The sequence below is a fragment of the Cucurbita pepo genome, chromosome 3 (genome assembly GCF_057944985.1).
Source record: "Cucurbita pepo subsp. pepo isolate OVF chromosome 3, ASM5794498v1, whole genome shotgun sequence".
NCBI classification, from domain to species: domain Eukaryota; kingdom Viridiplantae; phylum Streptophyta; class Magnoliopsida; order Cucurbitales; family Cucurbitaceae; genus Cucurbita; species Cucurbita pepo.
In genome coordinates, this window is record NC_141800.1 from 5,347,292 (window position 1) to 5,363,746 (window position 16,455).

At 35.4% G+C, this 16,455-nt stretch overlaps 2 protein-coding genes across 4 annotated transcripts; one reads left to right on the top strand and one right to left on the bottom strand.

The window, feature by feature from the left end:
- Nucleotides 1-82: 82 nt before the first annotated feature.
- On the bottom strand, nt 83-9,569 carry TERT (telomerase reverse transcriptase). Of its 3 annotated transcripts, XM_087122488.1 has the most exons (13): nt 9,173-9,569; nt 8,736-8,813; nt 8,036-8,101; nt 7,772-7,940; nt 6,938-7,359; nt 6,032-6,122; nt 5,428-5,572; nt 4,855-4,993; nt 3,349-4,563; nt 2,419-2,524; nt 1,956-2,076; nt 1,312-1,584; nt 83-1,194 (listed from the first exon to the last, which is right to left on the bottom strand). In XM_087122488.1, exons 1-13 carry the CDS (start codon nt 9,452-9,454, stop codon nt 921-923), a joined length of 3,381 nt encoding a protein of 1,126 aa, XP_086978614.1. In that variant the 5' UTR covers nt 9,455-9,569; the 3' UTR covers nt 83-920. The 3 variants fall into 3 exon arrangements, with proteins under 3 accessions (XP_086978614.1, XP_086978613.1, XP_086978615.1); XM_087122487.1 differs by having other exon boundaries at nt 84-1,194; nt 1,956-2,524; XM_087122489.1 differs by lacking the exon at nt 9,173-9,569 and having other exon boundaries at nt 85-1,194; nt 1,956-2,524; nt 8,036-8,123; nt 8,736-8,756.
- Nucleotides 9,570-11,986: 2,417 nt separating this feature from the next.
- Nucleotides 11,987-12,595, top strand: LOC111790442 (DIS3-exonuclease-like protein). The gene has a single exon (XM_023671334.2). The coding sequence runs from the start codon at nt 12,167-12,169 to the stop codon at nt 12,365-12,367; it is 201 nt and encodes a 66-aa protein (XP_023527102.1). The 5' UTR covers nt 11,987-12,166; the 3' UTR covers nt 12,368-12,595.
- Nucleotides 12,596-16,455: the final 3,860 nt, after the last annotated feature.

Sequence of the window (16,455 nt, forward strand, 5' to 3'; positions counted from 1 at the left end):
AAACGAGACACATTAAAAATTTGAGTCATAATTTTGAGGACAATATCAGATAAAGAAATAGAATACGAGCAACCTTAATTGATCATTTGGGTATTCAAGTTAGCCAATTTGTGAAGGTTCTCTATGATTAAAAAATGTTTGAAATTCCTAGGCTCCCGAACATCATGACAGAAACAACAGCCGCCACGGCAGCCTTTGCATTCCCAGCCACCTGCAATGTGAGGGTACTGGTGTGCTTGATGTACAAGAAAATGGTCAAATTCACTAAATAAGCCACCGTACCATTGCCAAGCAATAAGAACACAAAAAACGAATTCCTCCAGCCAACATTCCCTTCAATACAAAGACTAATAGGAAGCAAATTATAGCAGCCACTAGAGGCAGCCATATACAACAACAAATTCATAGAGTGAAGTTTCTCAGCCTCCGAGGTCAACAACATCTTCCGTCCTCCCAAAATAAAGAACTTTCTAAATAACAACTCATCAATGGAAGTCCAAAAATTAGAGATCTGACAAGCTAGACAAGGTAGAGATAGCCAGATAGGATGACTCCTGACACCATTCCCACCCCACGAAGTTCTTTGATTCTTCGTCCTTGTGAAATAATTCCATCTTTAAGGTAGCTTCCAAGAATTGAACTAATCTTTTCTAGACACAAAAGAATACCATCTTTAAGGTGGCATCCAAGAATTCATTCCATTCACAACGAGCAAAAGGTAGAGCGGATGTTCATTGTTTCCTAGTAAGATAACAACGTTGCTATCAAAATTTTGATGAGTGCTTTGCTTTCAAGCCTTTGTGACACCTTTTCTTTTCCACTGCATCTGTATCAACAGATACACAAAAATCAACCAGAAATGACTGCTCTTAATGTCAATTGCAAAGCTTCAAAACAACCAAATACTTGCCATTTAGAGACTAGTACTTGATTTTCCAGAGCAAGGAGGAATGTGAGCGATCAACTGCATAGATCAGATCCGAAGAGATGCACCCCGACAACTGATGAGCAATTAACCTCGACTTCAACAATGACAGTAACCGAGCATGTCGTGCCTGTTTCCGTGTCAATGCTTGAACATAAGCATTTAGTCCTAGCCATTCAACTTCTCCATCTTCTAACTGCAATCTTGGACGTGGAAGCAAATCGAGCTGAATAGAAGACATCCTATTCTTTATGAGCACATCCATGTACCTACCATACGATAGCATGAATGATTCCAGTAGAAATATGTTTAGCAAACATCTAAAAATTATATTACATAGGTTTTCAGAACTAAGCGCAGCCACGTTAACCAGGTATGAGACTGACCTTAGAGATCTTAGAATGATGTTCAAAAGAAATTTTCTGCTGAATTTGCACATATATGACAAATGGCATATGTAGCAATGGAACTTCATGGCACATAAAAGAAATGCTTGAAAAATGTTTAATCTGACAACTGCAGCAGTATTGATATTCAAATCAAAGAAGATCGGATGGCATTTGGGCCTTAAATAGTCACACAGCTTTGCCTTCAAATGATGTCCAGGTTTTCCTTTCCAGCAAACAGTTAGGGTTGAATTTAAGTGGTTATTCAAATACCTGCGCCATAAACAAAACAAGTTATACATGGGAAGCAAAAGCATTTAAATCAAATGAAAATGACTGGACAATTTATTGGCTCCAGGAAAGGGAAAAGAGAAGTGTTGCATGATTATGAATTTATGATCTCATAACTAAAGCCCCAAGTAATTTTCAAAGGTTCATTTTTGTTTTTTGGAATTCAGCAAACAGTTCAAACGTTTATTCAAAGGAGGTGAAAACCATAGTAAGAAATGGTGGGAACCCAGCATAATTTACAAAAACAGAAAACTAAGAACGAAATCCATATCAAACGGGGCCAGCCTTTTGTGGATCATTTATAACATCGATGCAAATGAAAACGATAGTAGATAGCACCATTTACACCTAACTTTGTGTAGTCTGCCTGAATTTCGAGAGACTGACAGTTGATGAGCAAACCACTCCATCGAAGAAATGAAACACCATCTTTACCAACATAGACTCTTTTGGAGACGAATCCTGATGTATTTCCTACATCAAAGTTCAGACCAAACTTTCTTTCATTCATGTAGCAATTATATTCCCGGAATCCTCTCTGAAGTCTGAATAAGAAATTTTCTGCCAGATGCTTCGAGGTCGATATGAAAAGGAAATCATCAATAAATCTAAGCAGCAAATAACTAGGATTTGTTATCATTTCATCCTCCTTGCTACTCAGGGAAATAGAAGGGTCAAGACAATTTTGTCTCACAGATGGATTGTCAGCCTTAGATTCATTAACTCTCCCAAGAAATGGAAAAATCACCTTCCTCTCGAGATCTCCGAAGTATAACGAGCAGAGCAAAGATGATAAAACACTTCCTTGAGGAATACCTGTTCTTTGTAAGTAAAACTTTTTATCAAATTGCATAACATTTCGCTTCACGTGCTCACGTAGGGTATAAAAGAGCTTTTCCTTGTTTAAAAAGCTTCTCAGATCCTACAAGATTTAGCTAACAATTAGAAAAGGTACACATCATAAGAAGAGAAGAATCTTGATAAAGAAATATATATAAATTTATTGAGAACAGGAAGTTCCAATGTCCTATTGTTCCATAATCATATTTGATGCATAATTCTCTTATTTTACCAAGTAATGTTTTTACATTCCCATGGATGGGAAAATGTGCCAACTTAAGTGCAAAACATATCAATGCACATATCATCAAAGGTTCAGTCTCTTGCTCAAGAATGCTGATGCAACAAATTAACATTTCAACTAATGTGCTATATTGAGTCTCAAATTTTAAAAATAAGTCAATACGTTGATGTTATTGCATATACATTTGATGCATTGCTAGAATTGACTTCACCACCCTTAGAAGCTTAAACAGCCGTAACTTTTTAATTTTTATCCTGTGTGTAAACAGGAACCACTTATTATTATGTGCATGGATGGCCTTAAGCAGTTGGATTTAGGATTTTAAAAAGATTATAACAGTAACAATAAAAATTTGCAACAGAAATCACATCAAAGCTATTATAATGTTTTTTGTGGTTATAATGGTAAGAACCCACAAAAGTCACCCTTGGCAAGAATACAGTGAATAAAATGATTTAAAAATTTGATGGAAAGAAGAAAGTCAGATCATAACAATCTGTATTTTAAGACAAAGGGATTGACTGGCTCTTAACCCCAGCTAATCTTTGCCACTTAAAATGTTCATGAAGGACAAGTAGCAATGCAATTTCAATACATCAGCTATAAACTATAAATAAAATAAAACTATAAAGTTTGCATTGAGACCAGAGTGTAGAAAGCACCTGATTAACAAGGACGCTATGCAAGGAATGAAACTGTGGAGGAGAAAATCTTGGGCTCATATTTGGATCAACCAACATTACATTCTCATGAACCCACAAAGTCTTCTTCGTGCATAAAACGTGATGGTATTGTTTAAGATGATACTCATCTTTCACAATAATGTTTTTCATCACATCAAGCAGCTTATCTTGATCAATAGAATCAAATGCATTTGATACATCAGAAACAACAAGGAATAAGTCAGGCATGGAAGCCTTAGCCTTCTCCAGTCCAAGTAAAAGTATGCGCAACTTTTTATAGACATCATTGTAATCAAATACCGACGATCCCAAAAGCTCTGGTTCTTTCAACTTAATACCTTTCAGAACAGCGTGGGTATCTCTAAGAACATTGTTCACAGACTTGTAGTAATCAAACTTGATTGGCTTTTTCTTTCCATGCACTACACAAGATTGACCATCTTTGAAATAGAACTCTTCTGTTGGCATTCTTGAATATGCCTTGAGATTTGCCAGAATCCTTACTCCATTTTCTTTTGGGCAAAGCCTAAGTTTTGAGAAACCAAATGATCTATTTGCAAGAATATTTCTGACAGCTGAGTCATTCAAGTTACAATAACCTTTATCCTTAAAGCTAGTGGTAGCGCCCTTTGTTAACTTCTCCCATATTGACTTCCGGAAAAAATAAACATCTTGTTTCCCAAATTCAGTTTCAGTAACGTAGAAGTGTGCTTGGATCAATGGTACAATTAAGTGTGAAAATAACCAATAAATCCAACTTTCCGTAAGATTGCGTTTCATCATGTATGCTGCTTCCTTTGACATGCTGAATCCTTCGAGCAAAACCCTCTGCTCCACAGAGTTTGACACCTTACCATTCTGGCAACATAAAGAATGTTTATCTGATAAAAATGGAAACCATGAGGTTTTCAATTTATGCATAGCTTGCTTCAGGGAAAAGTTCTCAAATCTTCGTAATTTTATAAACTTGGAAATATTTCTCCTCAATATTCTCCAATTAGAACAGGTTCCCAGCATATCTGCAGGAACTATACTCCGACAAACCGCCCATATGAATGAGACCACCTGATTTTTAGGGCAATAGAACTTTGCAGCAAATTGAGGATCGATTGCTTCTAGATAATTCTTGCTATGTTTGACATCAGAACCACGGGTGCCTTCACCAATGTCTCTATTCAACTCACTTCCATGACACTGAAAGATTTAGATATCTTTAAAAGCAAAAAGAATTTAACTCACTGAAAAGCTTCAGATGATACAGTAACACAATGTAAAACTATTGTAACTTTACACTTAGGCTTGACAAACTTTAAAGTAGGAAAAGGTAGCATTGATTATAATCAAACACAAGCCACATTCGGTACTTTCGTAGTTGCAGTTGCAGTGTTAACAAATTGTAAATGACAAACGATGATGTTTCTCATCAAATCTATAGATACATCAACACCAATGTACCTTATGATGCTTCCCTCAAGTAGTACTAACCTCAAAGATGGAGCCTGAATTTCCAATGGATATTTGGTCTACCGATGGGGCACCACAGTGCTTATCCAATAATCTAACATACTGACAATTATGGCTTCTACGAATCAGAACTTTGAGCAATTTGGTAAGTGAATGATATCTGGAACCAAAATCTTATTTCAGAAAAGCACATCTGGAATCAAAAGCATGAAATCAGAAAGTAAACAAAAGTGAAACTGGGATTATATGGGGGAGTTCCATTGAAAAACCCTAAACCCTGATAGTGAAAGTCAAGCCACAGGTTGAGTCTGTTTTTGCACATCCATCCTCAAATGTCAAACTCGTTATAGAGAAATTTCATTAAAAGTATTAAAAAAAATAATAATAATAAAGCCCTGATAATCGTGCAACTATCATTAGTTTTTTTCACATTCATCTCCACTTCAGAATCCTTGCCAAGCACATGTCAATATCCTGGAAAATATGAGTTCTCCAACCTCTTGCATTCAAATAACCTTTGATCCCAGATAAGATATCTGGCTGATTAAGTCTTGCTAGACTCAGGATCAAAGAAGGACCAACAACTCCACTTACAGGCATTTTGATCCAAATGGACAGGTGCCGTCGTTGCAGATGAGTAATGAGGAAGGCGCGTTTCCATTTGCATCATATGAACCAAAGATATATCTAGCAAGACTATCTGAACCAGCAAAGTTTGGCTTCAAGGAACGAAGTATATCTGATGTTATAAAAGAAGAACATATAATTTCAAGGCCTAGACAGTAGCTGTTAAATGTTAACAAGGAATATCGTTAATGTTTTCCAGTAATAATACACGAGGAAGAGGACCTTTATAGAACAAAATAAAAGCACGAGACAAGAACTTGATAGTTTGATTGGCCACCAATGAATCATAAACCAAATAAAGATTAAACTGGCTACTTTTTAAAAAATAAACAATCATTTCAATGGGGGTCGGTCATCTCAATTGTAAAATGGTTTGTATCATGAAAATTTCTGCAATTACATGCGAGTAAATTTTAGGTTGTGGAGTCAAAACTCCGTTGTAGATTTCAAAAAGCTCATAAGCTAATATGTATAATGTAGATATATAAGAACCACCAAATGAAAAAATTGTTAAAAATAATGAACCAGGTAGTAAATATATATAGGATAAAAGAACCTAAAAATAGGATACTTCCTTTCAGAGGAATTGCTGAAGAACAATCCAGGTTGTAAAACATGGATTTCCTGTTGATGTAAACCTCTTCGATATTCTTTCGAGCTTGCTACAATAAAGAACCAAGGAACTGTATAATGAATAAATTAATGGATAAATATAAGTGAGAAAATGTGAACTACAAAGAGGAATTGCATGAGTTTACAGAGCTATATCCTTCAATTTGCTATGAGCATGCACTGTATTTGCTAATTCTAGTTAACAATTGGTTCCATATTACCAATTTTTTTAGCTGGATGCAAATTATTTCGTACTCAGTGCTAATTCTGGTTGCAGTTTTAAATGAGAACGGACAAACTCCAGAGCACTAGTTTAAATTTTTTTTGTTAAAACAGACCACTTTGTCAGTGTCATTTAGCCAAATAAACTTCACCATTATCATTTAGAAAGATAAGCAAGTTATGCATCATATATTTGCCAAAGAAACACTACATTCCTTTGCATGTGTTGCATCGTTCTGTTGTCAAAATAGTTAAAAAGGGAATATTGACCGGTTAACTTTAAAAGGGTATCAACCCTAAGTTGAGAAAATGAGAGAGAAAAGAGTCCTGAAGAATTTCTCTATCGATGATCTCAAAAAGGAATAAAGCTTGCATTATATGAGCAGATAATACAGACCCTATACGTGGCAGAAAGACAGGGACATGCCATAACCAACATATTAACACGTGAGAGGTAAAAGGCAGAGGCAATTACAACACAACAGTAAAAACACAGCACGGTAAAAATAATGCATTATTAAAGGAGAGGTCATACATCACATGAAAAATCAAAAAGTTAATGCCTTTTCAATATAACATCCACAACCCTCAAATCAAAAAACATTTTGGTCAGTTTAATGTAATCTCATAAAATTGAATTTACCTTGTGGGAATGGCATGAGTGTGCACTAAACTGATTTGGAGGCTTCTCATGTAAGGTATTCTTATCAGAATATGTTGACGTGCAAGGGGTCAACCCCCAACTATTGCCAGGATCTAATAGTCTACGCTTTCTTTCCCGTTGCCATCTAAATGGCCTTGAACGCTTTCCGAGTTCTGTAACAGACGTGCTCGACTTTTCTGATTTCCTATCTGAATTATTTTCAAGAGTAGGAGTAGGAATACTGATCGATTGACTAATTATGTTCAATGAACCCAATTGGAACTGTTTGTCCTCTTGATCCCAGCATGATGATTGGCAATGACTACTTTTGCACCCAGAAAAATATTCGGTGTGAAAGGGAGGACAAGTATCAATGAAGGAACCACAAGGTTGATCACCATCTCTTTTCCTCTTCTGCAGTCCTGAAATAAATTTGAACACCATTATCACAACATTCTCGTAATCTTCTAAGTTATAGGTTAAAAATTACCTATAAAGGGAGCAACCCACTCGGCTTTCCAGAATGCGAAAATAATACGGACAAGATAAAAAATCACACTTGAAGGTGTGAATTCATTGACAAGAGCAGTGTGACAGTGGTTCAATCTTAGAGTTATTATAATTAAATTGGTCATCTTTAAATTTGAGAATAATTTGGATGATCCTCTTTTGCATCTTTTTTTGTTTGTACAACCAAATTTTCAGCGCAGACAAATAAATGTAAGGTAACATTGGATATCAACGTAAAATGTCATTTGAAGAACTGGACGAACGTGAATGAAAATGACATTCATTTAAGAACTCAAAGATAGAATAACTACATGTCCTACTTACCATGTTTACCAAATAAATTACTTTGATTTGGGGAAACAGCTGAATATTCTGACAACTTAATGCATAAATTATTGATGGGAAGACCTGCCACCTGATAATGCGTCTTCTTTGGTTGGGGCAAGAATATTGAAGTATGCATTAGCAGATAGACCATCATATCATCCCTAACCTACCAATTTAAATTGACACTCGAGCATTAGTGAATAACAAGGAACAATTTTATTAGTTTAAGACGTTGATGAAAAATTCAGAACGACAGCATACCCGGCTTAAGAGAAGATCCCAGGCCGGACAAGTTAAAAGAGCAACAACTGGACTTGACCGGGTGAACTGTTAAACATGATTGGTTAATCTTGAAATAGAAAAAAAAGGACAAAGTGTGAATACCAAATAAAAATGTAGTGTGCACTTCACCTTCTGCCAGATAAAAAATCTATCCAACCTTTAGTATAACTGAAGACATGTTTAGTTCTTAGTCCTAAGAAATAAATGATACCCTTAATCCAATCTTAATCTATAAATAGAACAATAATTTTAGTCTTGAAGTATCCCTGCAAAAAAGGCTTTAAAATTTTTCACATCTTACTCATAATCACTTTACTTTTTTTTTCGTCATTAGCACCACCAATTAACGCCTTTCAGTGAGTTCTACTAAAACTTTGAAAGAACACAATAAAAAGATAAAAACACTAAACGTGTCAAACCTATATATGTGACACAAATGACACCAGACTTCGTTCGGCCAAGAGAACGATGGGTACCACTGCGAGTGAGAGGGAACAATACAGAGGATATTTCCTACTAACATGCGATAACTCTCAACCTTATCATCTTTACTCGAGACCTCGACACAACATATATATACACACACATATACATCTAGAGAGAGAGAGGACAAGACACTGAAAGATTAAACACCACAGCAATTGTGATCCTTTTAGAGAGAGGAATCATGAATTCTTACCTTATCAAAACCACTGCAAATTAAATTGCTATCAACCCGTTGTGTACTGATTATGATTTCTATAGTCCTCACCACAATCTGTCGAACATAAGTAAAATTTAATCACATACAACAGAAAAGAATTGGCCACGGATTCACATACTAATGGAGAAATGACTCAGAGCACTCTCATATCCATAAATATGCTGCAGTTCCATATTTCAAAGCTGCAATAGTAATTAAAGGAAGTTATATTTCGAACAGAACACGTCGCAAAAATAAAGTCCAGTTTTAAAAACATCGTATCGCGAAAATCGCATAATAACCACTTCTCCTTTCCATTTTCAGTAGCTACTATTGAAGAATGTCTGCACCATTAGCACTTGCATAAGTTCTTCCTAAAAAAACGTACATGAAAAATCTCAAACCAAGAGTGAAAATGGAAAAATACCACGAACCTCATGCAGAGACCAGTGCGATTCATTTGAAAAATCAGAGCGCGGAGACGCCTTCTCAGAGACAACAACGTAACACTGAGTCAGAAGGTCTCGATAAGCGCGAGGATCACCTGGTCTGAGGAGGAAACCCTCCGGCGCAGAACCGCTGCAGTGCAGACATCGCCGCCTCTCGCAGCGGCAATCGGCCGGTGGAAGTAACGACGTGATGGTTTCAGCAAGCGTGCGTGCGCGGTGGCGGAAGAGCCGCCATAGAACCTCTGGAACTCGACGCTTCTTCCGCATTGAGATCTTAAGAAAATGGCGGGGAAGATGAAGAGTTGCAGAGAAAGATTTTGCAACTGTGGAGGATCAGCAGCAGAGTAGACACCGCAGTTCGCCGCGGTACCTGTGCTAAAATACAAATATTTGACTGACTTGAATGTCAAATATTTTTTTAGTTATTTGTATTATTTTTTAAGTTAAATTATATCTAAATATATCAATTTTAAATTATTTGTAAAAATATTTTGAAACTTTTTTAGTCGTCCGATCTAGTTATGGACTCTTTCTTGTCTTGCAGTTTCCTACGATTGTCAGTCATGTGGTTTGAGAATCTTGAATCAATAATCAAGTCATTCTTATAATCGATATGTTCTCCCACCATCATCATGAGTGTTAGTTCTGTCTTCTTCTAAGTCACACAGTACCTCTTCATTCCATTCATCCTTCATTGTTTTTTTAGAGAGTTTGCATTGCTTAGATCAGCAATCCTTAGATTTGTCAATGTTCTGTCTGCCATTATAGTAAATGCCTTAAAAAAAATTTCCCTTAAGAACTTTTGTTGTCATTTTTCTGAGCTTTCTAGGGTTTGCAGTTTCTGGATGACTTTGTCTTTTATCAGCATTTTTGTATCTATTTTTGGTGGATGACTTATTGTTGCTCCGACTTTCACTTGTATAGAACACTTCTTTTTCACCTTTTAGCGTGATGCCTCCCATTTACTTAATCCTTGGGTAACTAACAAAATTTCAAACTCTGATGGTTGAGTAGACCTCCTTGTACAACAATAATAAAACTTATGTATTATGGTCCCAATACGTAGATGATGATCCTCTTCATTCGAATTTGTCCGATGACAAACTTCCAATCTAATTCAGTAATCTCTCGTTAGATTAATTTGACCTTGTGGAAGTACTAAACAATCATCATGTCACATTGTGAAATTGATAACCATCTCGTTCTCCATAAGTTGTATCATCATGTCGTTATTTTTTTAGAAAAGCGTCACTCATGCTTATTTTGATGTCTTGTCATCCCAAATATGCTCCAACATCTCATCCTCGATGGTAGTTTTCAAGACAAACATTACTTTGCTTGTTTTGATTCTCCATTTGCATACAATGTCATTAGCATCCTTGTCTATAAGCGTAATTTCACTTCCACCAACAACTTTCCAAAAGCCTTGTCCTTGTAGATAGAACACCATGCATGTTGCACACGTGTTGCAGTTGTTAACGTTGAGTTTCTTGATTTCGACAACATGGAGATCACCCATCGTGTTGACAGTACTTCAGTAATGCCAAACAAGCTAGTTTTCAACACAGGGTCATGGACTACTCACAACGCAAAGAAACTATCTCACTAATAACCTCAATAGATCAAACAACCTATATCAACTTTGCTCGAATACCAAATCGTTGAGCACAGCTCTTTAATGTAAACACTCACATCTTTATCAGAAGCAATCAATAACATATTACAAAACAGTATATAGAAACTACTATACTTTACTTAAGATTGTGGGACGAAAAACTTGGTGGGTATGGGAGATATAGTGTAAAACACGCCTTTATGATCTTCTAGATTTTATTTATTCCTACTTGACCGAGATATTTTTATTTCTAAAATATATATAAAAAAAATTCTAAATACCTAAATATTTATTCTTAAAATATCCGGACAAGGTTTAAATTAGGGCTTGTGTAGATCCTAAATATTTTCCTATCAACCATGTTTTAATTTTAAGAATGGACAATAATGTAAATAAACCGGTGATCTACCAACTTTAATTAAAAAAAAAATGTAAAAAAATGATAAAAGTTAAAAATTTAGGTGCGTTAGCGATTACATAATTTAATGGAAAATCTACCTTTTAAAGTCACGTGTAAGCTTATTTTGCAAGTTGTTACAAAAAAAAATATTTTAAATATATCTAATTTTATAAATTAATAGTAATTACTGGGACAGTAAAATATTTAAAATCACTTTTATCCTATTCAATTTTAAAAGTTTAAAATAAAATAAAATTCAAATTTCTAAATTTGTAATTTTAAAATATGTTTGAATTTTACATTTTCTCCCCAAAAAAAAAAAATACTTTTAATAATAATTAAAAAAAATAGCTTAAATTTTAAAGAGTATTATTAATATTTTTTCAAATTTTTATTAAAAAATAAAAATACCTTAATTTTAAAATTTTAAAAGTATTATTAATACCATTCATTTTTTAAAAAAAATTATAATTTTAAAAAAGTTTAGAGGTATTTTTTATTTTTTTTTAAAAAAATGTTTAAAGGTATTTTTAATTAAAAAAAATTAAAGATATTAATTAAACTTTTTAAAATTTGATGTCATCTCTTAATCCATTTCAAAAGTTTTAAGAGTTTTTTTTAAACAAAAAATAAAGGTATTTTAAAAAATTTAAAGACATTATTAAAATTAAAAATTAAAAAGTATTTTTTTTAGATAAAGTATATTTTTATTAATTAGTTAAAATAAAAAATAATAAAAAAATTGCCAGTAGACCCCGCCTACCCGCTTACTACCCGTCTTCCACATCCATTTGCATCAAATCCATTCTGCAAACTTCCAGACAGACCTTTTTCTCTCTCATCTCTTTCTCTCTCCTCCAATTTCTATTTGATAGGCCCCAAATTCCCCGCTCATCAACCCTAGAACTACTCAATTTCCTCGAATTTTCCCGGTGACTCTGGAAATCCTTCGTTTCTGTGAACGATGTTGCAGTTCTTCTTCACGGTGGCTTTCTCTGCAGTACCTTTGACTCTCTACGTTCCGCCTCTCCGGAGCTTCAATCTCTTCGTCGAGACCATGGAGGAGATACTTCGCGAGTCCAGAACGTATACCAATCGGGTCTATCCGCGGGCTCGGCATGTTTGGTTTAGGGTTTTGGATTGTGTTCTTTGCAGCACCAGGTAGATGATTGTTTTTCTTTTTCTAGGTTTCAAAGTTCACGACTCCGATCTCTTTGTATATACCCTTCCTTCGATTCTCTCTTTTGTTTGATAAGATTTGGATGAGTGTGGTTGTGGTGCTGATGATACTGTTCTTGCGGGATTCTGTTGTTAATTGCTGAATGTAACATGTAAGAGGAGGATATGTTTCGAGTTAATTTTCAGGAAAATAAAGAGATGATGTTCACGCTAATATGTGTACTCTGATGTTCTGTTTCTCTCCTTCCATTCGATTCTCTTTTGTTTTGCTCTGAGTTATGCTTATGGATATGTACTTCAGAATCTGGGGGGCGGAATTGCTTCAACCTTCTCCCTTTTGACTTCTGATATCTGCTTTAGCTAGTAATTTGATGTTTGTTTGTTGCTTCCCCCCCAATTCAAGCGAACTTAATTGATTGCAAGGCCAAAATGGCAGCCCTAGATTCATATATTCGTTGTATTTGAGAGGGTTTGTGAGATCATACACGAGAACAAAGCATTCCTTACAAGTTTTATTCATATAAACATATTCGTCGTATTTGAGAGGGTTGTTGTGAGATTATACAGGAGAACAAAACATTCTTTACAAGTGGAAATCTGTCCTTAGCAGACGCATTCTAAAACCTTGAGGGGAGTCTAGAAAGGAAAGTTCAATGAGGACAATATTTGTTAGCCGTGAATTTGGGTGGTTACAAATGGTATCAGAGTCAGTCACTAGGCGGTGTGCCAGCAAGGATGCTGAGTCCTCAAAGAAGGTGAATTGTGAGATCCCACGTCGGTTGGAGAGGAGAATGAGCGGTGTGCCAGCGAGAACGTTGAGCCCCCAAGGGGTGGATTGTGAGATCTCACGTCGGTTGGAGAAGGGAACGAAACATTTCTTATAAAGATGTGGAAACCTTCGGTTGGAGAGGGGAACGAAGCATTCCTTATAACGGTATGGATACCTCTCCCTAGCATACGAGTTTTAAAATCTTGAGGGGAAGCCTAAAAAGCCCAAAGAGGACAATATTTGCTAGCGGTGGACTTGAAACATCTTTTTCAATTGGGTGTGGGTGTGATTTTGTTTGAAGATTGTAGGCATCTGGATTATAGGGTTATTAGATGCTTTGGGAATGAAAGATTGTGGTGCCTATTTCACAGCAACAGCGAAATTGATTCCTTCCTATGAAGTTGATTGGGAATACCATCAAAGATTGTTGTGTTTCTTTTACATTTTCTGTTCACTAATCTCCAGGAGGTTTCATCCACTTTAAGGTTAGAACTGTAAGACAAATTATTGAGGGTATCTTCCTACAAGCCTTTATTACTGAGATCTTTGTTCACTAACAACTTTCACTCTTAGTTTATTTTCAAATGATTCTATACATTAGGTCTTTACAACAAAAGGCCGCCTTTTTTCAGTTCTAACAATTTGGTTCGGCAGGGTGAAAGGTCAAACCATCAACCTTTGGCATGGTAATTAGTGACTTATTGACTTATCCATACTCAGATTGACCCGTAGAACATAGACTTACAGGGAATTATTCCATACAAATTCATGGAGGTAAGACAGAATTGCTTGTTTTTTGTCTGTTGTGGGAGCCCTCTGAAGAATAATTCTGTGCAAATATGTTTCATCTGAAAATGGGAATGGGAATCTGAGTAATTTTAGATGCATGGTTGTGTTTGTGAATCTCTTTAGCTGCTGCAAAGGAAGTAGCAATGCATTACTGCATCAAAAGAAACAGCCCCCCCTGACATGTTTCACAAATAGCATACTATATGACCATAGAGAGAGAGTTTTTGAAGTAGAACTGGATATGCTCAATGTTGAGATGATTTCTTGTTTGCTACCAAACATTGGCTGCTTGCTTGTTTATCCATAATCTTATAACCTTGAAAAACTAGGTGGTATGTCCATACTTATTTGGATTCAGTGTATTTTTGTTTGTACTTTATTCCAGTTGCAGTGTACTAAGCTGATTGGAGTTTTGCAGGAATGCATCCAAGGTTAGATTTCATGTGGGTCCCTATAGTTCTAAGGTTTTCAACTTAGTCCCTATATTTTGGCTTCACTTTCGATTAAATCCCACTAAATTGTCCAAATACTAAACTTTATTGTGAAATGTATTTGTTTATATAGCTGTAAACTGGAGGATTCATTGAAGTTTTGACTAAATCATAAAAATCATGTTGAAACTTTCAAAATCTTGACTAAATTGAAATTAAACATAAATTATAAAGAGACAATTGAAATTTTTTATAATTATAGGGACCAAATTGATATTATACCGAACCATACATATCAAATCGTAATTTAAGCAAATAAAAATCCAAAAAGAAAGTGACAGACGAAGCAATGGTTCTATATCAAGTCAAACAAAATAATTTTTTATACCAAAAAAAAAAAAAACATAATCATAATAATAATAATAATAAACAATTTGTCTTTTTTTTTTTTTTAACGATAATATTAATAATTTATGTTTAGGAGTTGTATCAATTAAAATCTCGAATTCTAATAATTATATGAATTTAAATGTTAGACTTGCATAAATTAATTAATTTAGACTTTTATTAGATTTTTATTTTGGAACTGTTGATGAATAACATATATATAAAACTTCTTTAAATACAAATATTAATATAAATTAGAGAAGAAAAAAAAAAAGAGATAATCTAATGGAAAATAGCGATTTTTTAACTTAAATTATTGCATTTTTTTTTTATATATATTCTCTCTATTTTTCTTAGACACGCACATTAAAGTTGATAGTTTAAAATGATACAATTGTGAATTAGGAGACTTAATTGATATGGTTAGGTTGAATGATACTGTGACCTACATGAGTCATAACCTCATGTATTTATAGATGTGTACAATGAAGATTACATTGTAAATCATAGATTTGGTAACAAACCAGTAAATCACTAAATTGTCTTGTACAGATATGATCTATCTTACGTTTAACACCCCCTCAATCTGGACGATGTATTACTAAGTTCAGATTGCGCCTAAAATTGCTAAAAGAAGGAGCTGGCAGTGGTTTTGTCATGATATCGGCGAGCTGATCCTTGGAAGATATGAATCGCACATCAAGTCGACGAGTCGATACTCGTTCACGAACGAAGTGATAATCAACCTCAACATGCTTCGTCCATTGATGAAAGATTGGATTGACGGACAGATAGGTGGCACCAATGTTGTCACACCACAGGCTAGGCGCTCGCGCTTGCGAGATCTCGAGCTCACGCAAGAGGACTTGGATTCAGATTAATTCGGCAGTGGCATCAGCAACCGCCTTATATTCGGCCTCCATACTAGAATGAGAAACTGTCGATTGTTTCCTTGAACTCCAAGAGATAAGATTGCCACTAAAGAAGATCGCGTAGCCTCCCGTGCTTCGACAATCATCAGGATTTCCGGCCCAATCAGCATCCGGAAAGGCACTCAGCAAATCAATGCTGGACTTTGTAAGACACAAACCCATATCAATAGTGTCATGTAGATAACGGAGAATTCGTTTGATTGCCGCCCAATGTATAGAAGTCGGGGAGAACATGAACTGACACACTCTGTTGACACAGAAGGATATATTAGGACGTGTCAGAGACAAATATTGGAGAGCACCAATGACACTTCGATAGCGAGTAGTATCCTCAGGCGAGAGCTTTTCACCACCATCCAATAACAACCTCTCACTAGGAAGCATAGGTGTGGGCACACCTTTGGAAGTGAGCATATTGGTTCTGGACAATAAATCTTTAATGTATTTATGTTGTGTCAGAATAAGTCTATTGCAAGTATGACGGACCTCAGTCCCAAGAAAATAACTCAAAATGCCAAGATCCTTGACGACAAAATCATCCTGAAGCTGTGTAAGAAGTTTCTCAGTAGCCGTAGAAGATGAGTCGATGATAATAATGTCATCAACATAGATGAGGATATACATCTGAATGCCCGTCTTGTTCAAAATGAAAAGAGAGACATCAGCCTTTGAAGGTGTAAAATCTAGTTGTAGTAGTTTGGAGCTAAGGCGAGAAAACCAGGCACGCGGAGCTTGTTTAAGGCCCTAAAGCGACTTATCGAGCTTG

What these genes read in the sequence shown, in the direction of transcription:
- TERT (XM_087122487.1), bottom strand. Translation starts at nt 9,454, where the DNA reads ATGCGGAAGAAGCGTCGAGTTCCAGAGGTTCTATGGCGGCTCTTCCGC. An exon ending in CGCACTGGTCTCTGCATGAG is followed by an intron (nt 8,814 to 9,172) that starts GTTCGTGGTATT and finishes TATGTTCGACAG; the next exon opens with ATTGTGGTGAGGACTATAGA. An exon ending in ATCATTCTAAGATCTCTAAG is followed by an intron (nt 1,195 to 1,311) that starts GTCAGTCTCATA and finishes ATCGTATGGTAG; the next exon opens with GTACATGGATGTGCTCATAA.
- LOC111790442 (XM_023671334.2), top strand. Translation starts at nt 12,167, where the DNA reads ATGTTGCAGTTCTTCTTCACGGTGGCTTTCTCTGCAGTACCTTTGACT.